General features: G+C 33.5%; 1 protein-coding gene across 15 annotated transcripts in view; it reads left to right on the forward strand.

Moving 5' to 3' along the window:
* Positions 1-12,016, forward strand: part of VPS13B (vacuolar protein sorting 13 homolog B) — an 861,603-nt gene that overhangs the window by 168,613 nt on the left and 680,974 nt on the right. For all 15 annotated transcript variants that reach the window (XR_012128333.1, XR_012128334.1, XR_012128335.1 and 12 more), the window contains one exon: positions 3,903-4,084. Coding sequence is in view for 12 of the 15 variants with exons in the window: in XM_073229878.1 (XP_073085979.1) it covers positions 3,903-4,084 (182 nt within the window). In the remaining 3 variants the exon portion in view is untranslated. The remainder of the gene's footprint in view (positions 1-3,902; positions 4,085-12,016) is intronic.

The raw sequence follows: 12,016 nt of genomic DNA on the forward strand, positions 1-12,016 counted from the left end.
AATGGCGTATAAGATGGTGAATACTCTTAAAGGTTTTCAGTTTGCTTTGTCCAGATCCATCAGAGGAATCACTACATATGGCAGCTATTGCCTTACAAAATGTATTTCTTCAATACTGGACTTCAAAGTCTGAATGACTCCTTGATTAATTGGACAGAAAAATGAATGTTGTGTTAGCAGGCATGAAAATAACATTAATCTTGAACATCTCCATCAGAGCTCTTGGGTGAAGAGGTGCATTGTTAAGGAGCAGTAATATTTTGAAAGGAATCTTTTTTCCTGAGCAGTGGGCTTAAATACTTAGTAAACCATGTTGTAAACAGATGTGCTGTCATCCAGGCTTTGTTGTTCCATTTATAGAGCACAGGTAGTGGAGACTGAGCATAATTCTTAGGAGCCCTAGGATTTTCAGGATGGCCAATGAGCATTGGATTAAACTGAAAAGTCGCCAGGTGCAATGGCCTCTAACAAGAGAGTTAGCCTTTCTTTGTAGCTTTGAAGCCAGGCATTGACTTTCACTTGCATAGATGGTATCTTCTTCCAATATAAGGCTACTTTGTCTATATTGAAAATCTGTTTTTTAGTGTTGCCACCTTCATTAATTCTTGTAGGTAGATTTCTGGATTAACTTGCTGCTTCACCATGCATTTTGGTGTTATGGGGACAGTTTCCTTTTTTCAACCTCAGGAAAGAGGGTAGCTTGGAATTTTTCTTCTGCAGCTTCATCACCTTTCTCAATCTTCATAGAATTGAATAGAGTTGGGGGCCTTGTTCTGGATTAGACTTTGGTTAAGGGAATGTTGTGACTGGTTTAATCTTCTATCCAGACCACTAAAACTTTCTCCATATTTGCAAATTAAGACTATCTTGCTTCCTTATAATTTGTATGTTCACTGGAATAGCATTTTAAATTTTATTTAAGAATTCTTCTTTAGCATTAGCAACTTGGCTATTTGGTGCCTAGCTTTTAGCCCTTCTTGGCTATCTCAGACATATGCCACTTCAGTAAGTTTAATAATTTTTAGCTTTTGATGGAAACTGAAGGACGTGTGGCTCCTCCTTTCACTTGAATACTTAAAGAGGCCATTGTAGACTTATTAATTAGCCCCCAATATTAATTTCAGTATTGTGATGTCCCAGAGAAAAGGGAGACCCAAGCAAAGGGAGAGAGATGGGGAAAATGGCTGGTCAGCAGAGCAGTCAGACCACATACAGTTTATCAATTGTTTGCTGTCTTGCATGGGTGTGGTTCGTAGCACCCCAAAACAATTACAATGGTAACATCAAATATCACTGAGCAGAGCTCACCTAAACAGATATAATAAAAATGAAGTTTGAAATAATTGTGAGAATTACAAAATGTGACAACAGAGACACAAAATGAGCACTGATAGTCTTGCTTCATGCAGGGTTGCCACAAACTTTCAATTTGTAAAAAACTAAAACTAAACCGGCAGTAGTTATGAAGGGCAATAAAGCCAAGTGCAATACTTTGTTAACTTGTTGCTCACAGTGTTCGCTTACTTTGAAGCATTGCTTTTTGGAAAAATTAGATAAGGCACCTTTTTCAAATATGGAACCAGACAAATAAATCATCAATGAATTAGATATTCCAGGCAGAGCTTTTAAAAATTATTTTTGTGTTACCATCAAGTGGGAACCTGGGTATAATATAAGTACTTGATAAGTACTTATGAGATGAAATATAGGGTAGAGAGCTCTGGATCAGATTGCCCAGACTTAAATTTCCTACTTTTTCATTTATTAGTTGTATGATATTTGACACCTTAATTTATCTCATTGTGTCTTAGTTTCTTCAACAGCAAAATGAAGTTAATGATAATACCTCCCTTGAAGAGTATTTTGATAGGATTCAGTGAGTTAATATTAGACATTTTAGAACAATGCAGATCTGCTAGTAAATCTTTAATGTTAGTGTTATTTTCATGGTTATTTTTGGTGATTGACTTGATTGAAAAGGTATAATTACTTGAGCAGAATATATGAATACATGTGAATGGATATTATTCTGGTTTGAATTTTTATTTTTTATTGTAAGAGGTTCTGAAGTAGTGAATCTTTAAGTTAGTAGAATTGCCTGTTTGATTTAATTCTGCTTTTAAAAAGTTTTTATTTTATCTTCTGCATCTGTGGTTGTTTTATTGCCCTTGTCTAGCTTGGATTAACACTTAGTCTACAGGCACACACCTGATCATCTACATTTGCTCTCTTACAGCACTAAACTATGTTTTCTACCTTTATCTTGCAATTACCTACCACTTCAGCATTTTATTTAAAAAAGAAAAAAAAAATAATAATAAGGGAGAAATGTGGGATTCACATATAAATCAAGTATAAAAATCAAACGAATATTCATATTTGACCTGATTGTTTATAGTTTATAATGTGTGATCAAAACTGAAAGTTTCTGTGATGACTGCCCTTGCACTGTTCACCATGTAAGAACTTATTCACTATGTAAGAACTTGTTCACCATGTAAGAACTTGTTCGTTATGCTTCAGAAGATTGGAGACTGACGAGAATTAGGCTTGGGGTGGATTAATAATTGTACATTGAGCATTGAGTCCCCTATACAGAATTTTATTGTTGTTAACAACCATTTGATCAATAAATATGAGAGATGCCCTCTCAAAAAAAAAAAAAGATAAGGGAGCTGAAATCCACAAAGAATTGACAAAATGGCTCTCACTTGATCCTTTTACCCCATTCTTTCCAACATTTCCAAACAACAAACACTATTTACACTATAGCCTTCTAGGTACTATGAATGAAGTAAATAAACTTTTAAATATAATCAGTTATTATCTTTGAAACTTGTGTTCTATTTGGGAAAGAAAGAACTAATTTCAATGGAATGATTGAAAAACAACTAAGTGAGAAACTGTAATATGAATGGTTATGAGATGAACTGTGTACCCCCCCCACCCCCCAAAGTGGTATGGGTGAAATCCTAATCCCCAGTATCTCAGAATGTGACTGTATTTGATGAAAGTATCTTTAAGGAGGTAATTAAGTTCACATTAAACCTTTTAAAGGGACCTTACTCAACTACGACCGGTTCTTTAAGAAGAGATCATAGAAAGGTGGGGCCACGTGGAGACCCAGGGGGAGACGGCCAGCCACAGAGCCAAGAAGAGACGTGTGGGCAGAAGCCAATCAGGCTGCCAACAGCCTCCAGACTTCCTGTTTCCAGAGGAATGAAGAAATGAATTTCTATTGCTTAAGCCACCAGCCTGGGGTCCTTTGGGTACAGCAGCCCTAGCAAATATGCATGGGCTCTGTTGAGGAATGATATCAGGGCAGGGGTACTCGAGGAAGTCTTTGTGTAGGTTATGGTGTCAGAACTGAACAGAAACAAAAATTAAGTAGAGGCAGAAAACTCAGTGAGGTGAGCATAATAATTGGTAGAGAAAATAATGTAGTCACTGGCAGCAGTCTCTAAAACCAGTGAACCTTTGTTAATTTTTCATATTACATGTTCACATATTTCTACTAATGTATATATCCAGTTACATTGGATAGGAAATTTAAACATACACCTGCATTATGGTTAAAAGAGCTACAATGACATTTATGTGAATGTATACTATTTACTATACATGTTAAAGCTTGAAATCCATAGCCAACTGAAAAATGTTTGTGATTCAGGTCGAAATACCATTGAAGCACTATAAATTCAACTGTATTTTATATGTTTTTTCATATGTGCACAGGAGCCATATGTGTAAAATGAGAAAGGGAAGATACCCTTAATACATGGTATTAAAAAAAGTGAAAAAAAAAAGTTTGTATTTTTTCCTTTGCAACCTACTGCATTTTATATGTTGTTGTTTGCAAATATTATTTACCATATTGTTATTTTTTCTCTTTTCTTATGCAGGGCCCAAAGATCTCAGATTGCTATAAATGAAGGCATATTTGAACTTCCAAATCTCACAATTCAAGCTACCAGGGCACAGACACTTCTGCTGCAAGCAGTATATCAAAGTTGGTCTCATATTGGAAATGTCAGCTCTTCAGCAGTGAATGAAGTTTTGATGAATGAAGTTTTCCAAAGTATAGGTAGGAGCACAATCTTTTTGACAAGTATATGGAAAATTCTCATTAGTGGTCACTAATATTTTATCCTTCAAATCCATATGTATAGCATGCTCAACTTAAATTGTGTAGTGTATTTCTGCTAAAATAGATATTTATAGCTCCTGTGTAAAACCCCAGATATGACTTAAGCCATTCTGTTTTGTTCCCTGCTGCCAATTTCTGGCTATATTTTATAGTTGCAAGAGATTATTTTTCACCAATTCCTTGTTCATTTGACCTTTTGTTTGGTGTTACATGGAAAACTTTTGAGTGATCAGGTATGTATGTGAAATGATAACCAAATCAAGTATTAAGTACATTAAGTTTGATTATGCTGGTAAAGTGGAATAAAATTCTTAATCATGCTTTAAGACTTGGTAAGCTCTTTTGGTGAAAAACAGTCTTACACCCTGAATTAGTGAATTAACTACCAAAAGTAAAAAATCTGCTTTGATGCCAGAGATGTTATCTTCATCTTGTTCCTCACTTTGCATGTAAACAAAAATACAGGTGGCTTGAGTATTTTAGTTTCAGATCAAAATAATCATGTTACTTTTGTTAGTAACAAAAAAGTTTTTAAGGAAGGATATATTTTTATGAAGTGTAATCACGCTTAAAATAACCTTTTTCTCATCATTTGCCCGTGAAAATAAAAAGTTGGTTTTTGTTTATATGCTTTTGAAGATTTAAATTTCAGACATTACTATGGAGAATATATTATCAAATCTAAAAAATACATTATAATTAGAGCCTTTTTATTTGATATAGCCATTGACTAATGTAAAATTTAAAGTTGATTTTTATCAGGTATTATGATTGTATAAAGAATGGCAAGACAAATGCTTCATTAGTCTGGAAGTTCTAAACTTGTGGCTTATATGAAAGTGTTAATTTGCAAAGTCCCTCAAAATAATTGGTAGACTTTAGTTATCTTATAAACATATCGTCCCCCACCCCCACCATATGCATACTTCTCTCTCTTTTTAAATTGATTATTTTGTTAAATATAGTGAGTCTGTCCCTGTCTTTTGATTTACATCTGTTTTTCCTTATATTAACATGGTTACAGTTAACTTTTCTGTGGTTAGAATTTGCCTGGTTTCCTTTTACATTCTTTTACTTAAAATCTGTTTTTATGCTTAGGTGTATGTTTTGGAAATAGCATATACCTAGATATTTTAGATCAGATTTCATGATCTGCCTTTTAGGTAGTAAATTCAATCCATTAATATTAGTCTGATTGTTGTTTTTGACTTTTTTTCTGTCATCCTGCTCATGTCCTCCTGTAGTATATTAGCTCTCTTTTTTAAAAATTGCCGTTTCTTATTTCAGTTTTCTCTATTTGTTTGGAATTTGTATATTCCTGTTGAGTTATTAACTTATAAAATAACTGATGCTGATTTGGAAAACAATCTGGTTATTCTCCAGGAAGTAAAATTTTAAAGTTACCGTATGACCCAGCAAGTTTACTCCTAGGTATACACCCAAGAATTAAAAATACATGTCCACACAAAATCTTGTACATGAATGTTTTTATCATTATTCTTTTTGCATGTGAAAGTCTTTAATTTTTAATGAATATTCTATGTATTTAAATTGTGTAACTTGATGTTCTGATATTCTGAAAGGATGGCTATAGTTAAACTGATCAACATAAAATCTCCTGACGTAGTTACCATCTTTTTCTGTGGTGAGTGCCCACTGAAATCCACTGTATTAGCAAATTTCCATTTACAATACAGTATTATTAATTATAGTCATCATGCTTTACACTAGATTCCACATAAAAAGGAGATCACATAGTGTTATTCTTAACAGCAAAAAGTAGAAAGACCACAAATGTCTATTAACTGATGAATTGATAAACAAAATGTGTTGTATCTGTACAATAGAAAATTATTCAGACATAAAAGGGAATAAAGTACTGATACATGGTTTAATATGGCTGAATCTTGGAAACAGTATGCTAAGTAGAAGCAGCCAGATACAAAAAGTCACATGCTATGATTCCATTTGTATGAAATGCTTAGAATAGGCAAATCCGTAAAGACAGAAAATAGATTAATGGCTGCCAGAGTGGGGAAAAGGAGGAATGGGGAGTGACTGCTATTGGGCATAAGTATCTTTTGGGGTGGTGAAAATGTTCTGGGAGTAGATAGTGGTGATGTTTTCACACTTGTGGATATGCTAAATTCCATTGAATTGTACACTGTAAAAGGGTGAGTTTATGTCATATGAATTTTATTTCACTCCAGAATTTTAAAAAAATTAATGAATATTTTAAGTATACTAAATTAGGTGCTATTGCCTGAGTGTTGTGTTCTTCCAAATTTCATATATTGAAATTCTAATGGTCAATGTGATTGTGTTAGGAGGTAGGGCCTCTGAGAGATAATAGGTAATAAAGATGGAGTCCTCATAAAAAAAAAAAAGAGTTCAAAGAGAGTGCCGTTGCCCTTGTGAGGACACAGTGAGAAGCCAGCAGTCTGCCACCTGAAAGAGCTTCTCACAAGAACCTGACCAGTCTGACTCCCTCATCTTTGTCTTTCAGTCTCCATAACTGTGAGAAATACATTTCTGTTTTGTATAAGCTACCCATTATGTTGTATTTTGTTATAGCAAACCAAATGGAGTACGATATTATGTTGTTGTCATTCACAAGGCCATTGTTTGATGTGGAATTACTGTACGAAACTTTTCCTTTTAGATACTCATCCATAAGGCCTATAGTGAGGGCTTTGTTGGCAATGGCATTTCATCACTATCTGAAATTATCTAATTCATTTTTTTGTTTATTTGTCAAATTTCTTTTTCTTGTGATATTCTCTCCAGAGTTGTTTTGGTTTACTCTCTCACAATATTAGTATCTCTCTTGATTTGAATTTTCGTTTTTGTCAACTGGCTTAGCTAAAATTCATATTAATATACAGGTGGTGGTGTTACTTACTTTTGTATTTTGCCTTTTTTCTAACCGAACTAATTCCCTATTTCTTTTTCTGAATTTATCAAATAGTGAAGGAACATTTTATTTAAAATGTCGTATTCTGGGGATATTCTGTCTTAACAGAATGATGGCACAAATATTTTAAAAAATGACCTGACAAGCAACCACAGATTAAGTGATTCACAACCTGATCTGTCATTTGAGAGGCCTCAAATTAGTGAAACTAATTTTTTCAAATTAGGGAGATTGAGGAAAGTGAATGATTTTAGTAAGTTTTACGAGGGAATTTGTCAGGAAATTTTATTTCTATCAAATTAAGCAGCTATAAAATTTACAATAGATAAATTAAAAGGACCAGCTGAATATTTTTAAAAAGCCAGATTCTTAGGTGTCCAGTTCTCTTATTTTGTTGCCTACCCCCCCAGTCTTACTTTGTTATTTATTCTGAGTAGAGTGCTTGTAATATTGGGTCTCTAAATTTTCTATCTTAACATCCAGGGAGGATACATTTAAGGCATAAAGTTTAAGCATTTGGTTATCTTGCATCAATAGACAAAATTCTGCCCTTGCAAACTTTGATATGTTTTGTTTAAGCATGTGATCCTTTACATTACAACTAATTCTCATTTACTGTGTCAATGAGTGACTATGCCATGTACATTCTTGGACCCCTCATACTTATATTCTGATTTAATGTGTGGAAGAACAGTTATTCTTCCATTCTACAACTGACTGTAAGCCAAATACTTTTCTTGAACATTTTTGCCTCACCTTCAGTTGCAATCTTGTGCCTCTAGCCTACATTCCTGCTTTGTCCTGTCCTACTGATAGTTACTAACCCACAGCATCCAGTTTTCTCCTGTCCTTTACCCTAGTGGCTTTTCCCTCTGTCTCTATTGAACATAATTCTGATTTGGCAACATTCTCCTACCTTATCCATTTTTGTTTGATAACTAGTTCTTTAACACAACACAAGTCAACACAAGTTGGATTTAATATTACACTAATATATTCTACTTGTTCTTCAGAAAAACTGAATTATTTTCCACATTTATGTCTTTGTCCAGGGTTACTCCTCTCTTCCAAGCCAGGATAGTTTTCTTGAGATATAATTAATATACGATACAGTTTACCCTTTTCAGGTACCCATTATTTAGCTTGTAGCATATTCAGTTCTGCATCTACCACCACAATCATTTTTAGAACATTTTCATTGCCCCAGAAAGAAGTCCCACATTCTTTAGCCATTACTCCCCAAATCTCCCTCCCTGCAGCCCTAGACAAATACTAATCTAGTTTTGTCTCTATGGATTTACCTATTCTGGACATTTTTTATAAGCGAACCATATGAAAATACAGTCCTTTGTGACTGAATTCCTTCACTTAGCATCCTGGTTTTGAAATTTGTCCATATTGTAGCATGAACCAGTACTTCATTTCTTTTTATTGTCGAGTAATGCCCCATTGTACATATATGCCATATTTTGTTCACCCATTCATCAATTGACAGATATTTGGGTTGTTTGTAGTTTGAACAGTATGAATATTGCTGCCATGAGCATTCATGTACAAATTTTTGTGTGGACATTTGCTTTTATTTCTCTTGGGTGTGTATCTAGGACTGTAATTGCTGGGTCATGTGGTAGTTCTATCTGTAACCTTTTGAGGAATTGCCAGAATGTTTTACAAAGCATCTGCACCATTGTATATTCCAACCTGAAGTATAAGAGGGTACCAGTTTTTCCACATCCTCACCTTACTGTTGTTACCTGTCTTTTTTGGTTCGAGCCATCCTAGTGGGTGTTTAGTGCCACATTGTGGTTTTGATTTGTATTTTTATATTGGCTAGTGATATTGAGCATTTTTTCATGTGCTTATTGGCTATTTTGTATGTATATATAAATATATATATATCCTGTGGAGAAAGTCTCCATATTGAAGCTATTTATTTTTTAATTGGCCTGTTTATCTTTTTCTTTTGAGTTGTGAGAATCCTTTATAAATTAGAGATACAAGTCCCTTATCAGATATGTGGTTTGCAAATGTTTTCTGCAATCCTATAGGTTGTTTTTTCATTTTCCTGATGGTGACTTTCTAATTTTTTTCTTAATTGTAGTCTCAAATTCATCTTTATATTAGACCTTGTTAACATTTATATATGCTTTGTTTCTTTGTTACTGATCCTGATTCCTGGTCTTCATCAGTACATGTGGCTCTTTCAACTATTTTAAACTTCTTTAGGTCACAGAATCCTTCTTGCTCTTACTACTCAGCTTGATCCCCAAGGTCAGCAATTTCAGTGATACTAACCGTCATATTCATTTCTTCCTTTCTCTTTTCACCTTTTTTCATCCATGCCTGTTTCTGCAACATGTTCTTGTGAATAAGAAATTTCTGTATGTTTATATATAATTTATATATTTCCGCTGCCACAAAAACAAGATTAATCCTGTCTGAACTTAACTGTTACTGATTCTTGACATTTTTAGAGAAACTCATTTGTAATTGCATTCCTGTTATACTGTCTCATTAACTGGAGGTTCTAACTTACAAGGACAGTTTGAAATCAACTTTGTTTGTTACTACTAAGAGTTTGAAAATAATAAAATGCATGTAATGTAGTAAGAGAAAGTGTTATATTTATTATATTTATAAACATGAAAGGTGCACATGGTTGTAAATACAGGTACTGCTCTAATTTTTTTCTTGGTAAGAAGAGAAATTAAAATTCTGTGCAATTGCTTCTTGAATAGTTGAGTTCTAGAAACCGAGAGGACAGGAGAAGGCCCAGATAACATCAACAAACAAATGGGGAAAACCTTAAAATGTTTCTAAAGAAAAAGAGTTTTATATTAATGACATGCTTTTCAAAATCTAAAATTCCTCAGCTAGAAGATACAGTATTGATTTTTATGCCAGTTAAGAGGTGGCAGGGATCATTGGCAAAATACTTACTTGTATACATAAAGTAAAAGACATTCCTAAAAAATTTTAAATGTGAAAAATGTTCATTCTGAAATCATGATACTTAAGAAAATATAGTTATTGATTCCCTAATTATAATAACACATATTGTGTTATTATATGTGTTACTATTGTGATCAATGTCAATTTGTGAAATAATATGAATACTAATCTTTAAGGAAATAAATTCTTTGATAGTTAAGTTTTCTATGTGTCCTTTTCATTTTTTTATAAAGAAAACCAAGGACAGAAAAACATTTTATTTTTGATTTACAGGGATAGAATTATATATCTATTTTACTGAATAGATATTTTAAAAATATCTAGTATCCCTCTTTTTTCCTTTTAGTAGCTGACGCTGTTAAACAGGACGCTATATAAAATCAAGTAACAATAGGTTGTTGAATTTCATTGTGTCTTAAAACAGAATATGCAACAGCTTTGTGCCTAAGTGTTCTCATTCTAAATGTTGGGTTAATAATGTGATGTCAAATTTAATTTCAAGCATCAAAACTGCAAAATGCCTTTAAAAAGAAAAGGTGTTTTCTTTAGCAAACTCTATTATGTCACATAAACGAGATAATTTTTGTTGAATCAGTTTTTTCTATTTTGTGAAAGTTTAAGGTTTAAGAGAATACCTATGTGAATATTGAATTTTATTACTATCTTTGAAGCTATAGTAATGAATTTTTCTTCCTCAACTCTTGCAAAAATCAGAATGAAATCAAAATACACTAAATTAATGAAAATGTCTATGCTAATGCTTCTTAGAGATTTAATTTCTGCATTGAATTAATCTGTATTTTACATGTAGATATTGGTGTAATGAATATCTCTGTCACATAATAATAATATTTTCACTTTCAACTATTGAAATTTAGGAAAGAGCACTGAATTGTAATGTGGAAATCCTGTCCGTATCTGGTTATATGGTACTGGAAGGAAGGAGGGTCGGGTCCATTTATTTCACTGAGTTTCAGTTAACTTTGTCATCTGTAAAATGGTGATGATATATGTCTATTCATAGAGTTCTTGTGAGTGCTAAATACAGTATAGTTTGTGGAGTTGATTTGTTACTCTTGTCTGGATAGAATCCTACTGGAATCTTACATACGGGGTTATTACCTATGGAGGTGGTTCTTGGGTGTGGGGTTCTTGGAGACTGAGATAACCCCTGTCAGAATTGGAGTTTTGTGATCCATCCAGTATTTTATCTAAAGATAGAGGGCAAAGGTAAATTCAAAGGTAAGACAAGAAAGTAAATAGGATAATGAGTATGTAGAATCCTACTGGAATCTTACATACGGGGTTATTACCTGTGGAGGTGGTTCTTGGGTGTGGGGTTCTTGGAGACTGAGATAACCCCTGTCAGAATTGGAGTTTTGTGGTCAGTCCAGTATTTTATCTGGAAAGATAGAGAGCAAAGGTAAATTCAAAGGGTAAGACAAGAAAGTAAATAGGATAATGAGTAGTGAACTTCATGAGAGGAGAATAAAATTCAAGAAATTGGTTACATTCAATTTGGAGTTATTGAAGAAACTGTGTGTTGTGCCTCTTTAATATAACTGTTTACAAGAGAGGCCACACTAGGCTCACAGAAACCTCTAATGAACCATATATTCTCTCTTCTGCTAGGAGAGTGGGACAACAGACCTATGAATATGACCTATGCAATGCAGTGCAATAATAGAAATATGAAACCCTATCCTTTTATCTACTTTTTAGGTACTTTACAGCTGTGTCTTAAGCATTTTTCCTCTAATGAGCTGCATAATGTAGAACTGGATACTATAAAACTTACTTGAATAGTCTGAATTGGCTCACCATTTTTAGGTTGATGATTCTCATGCATTAATTTCCCTGGCTTACCAGTAATACTGATGTTGGTAGGTTAAATATCCAGTGTTATACATATGAAAATTTATGCTTATGACGATTTGGTGTTTTCCTTAAATATTGTCTCACAGATATTTGCTGATAAAAGTGTCTTTTAAAGCTAGCCCTTT

The sequence above is a fragment of the Manis javanica genome, chromosome 2 (genome assembly GCF_040802235.1).
Source record: "Manis javanica isolate MJ-LG chromosome 2, MJ_LKY, whole genome shotgun sequence".
In the NCBI taxonomy this organism is placed as follows: domain Eukaryota; kingdom Metazoa; phylum Chordata; class Mammalia; order Pholidota; family Manidae; genus Manis; species Manis javanica.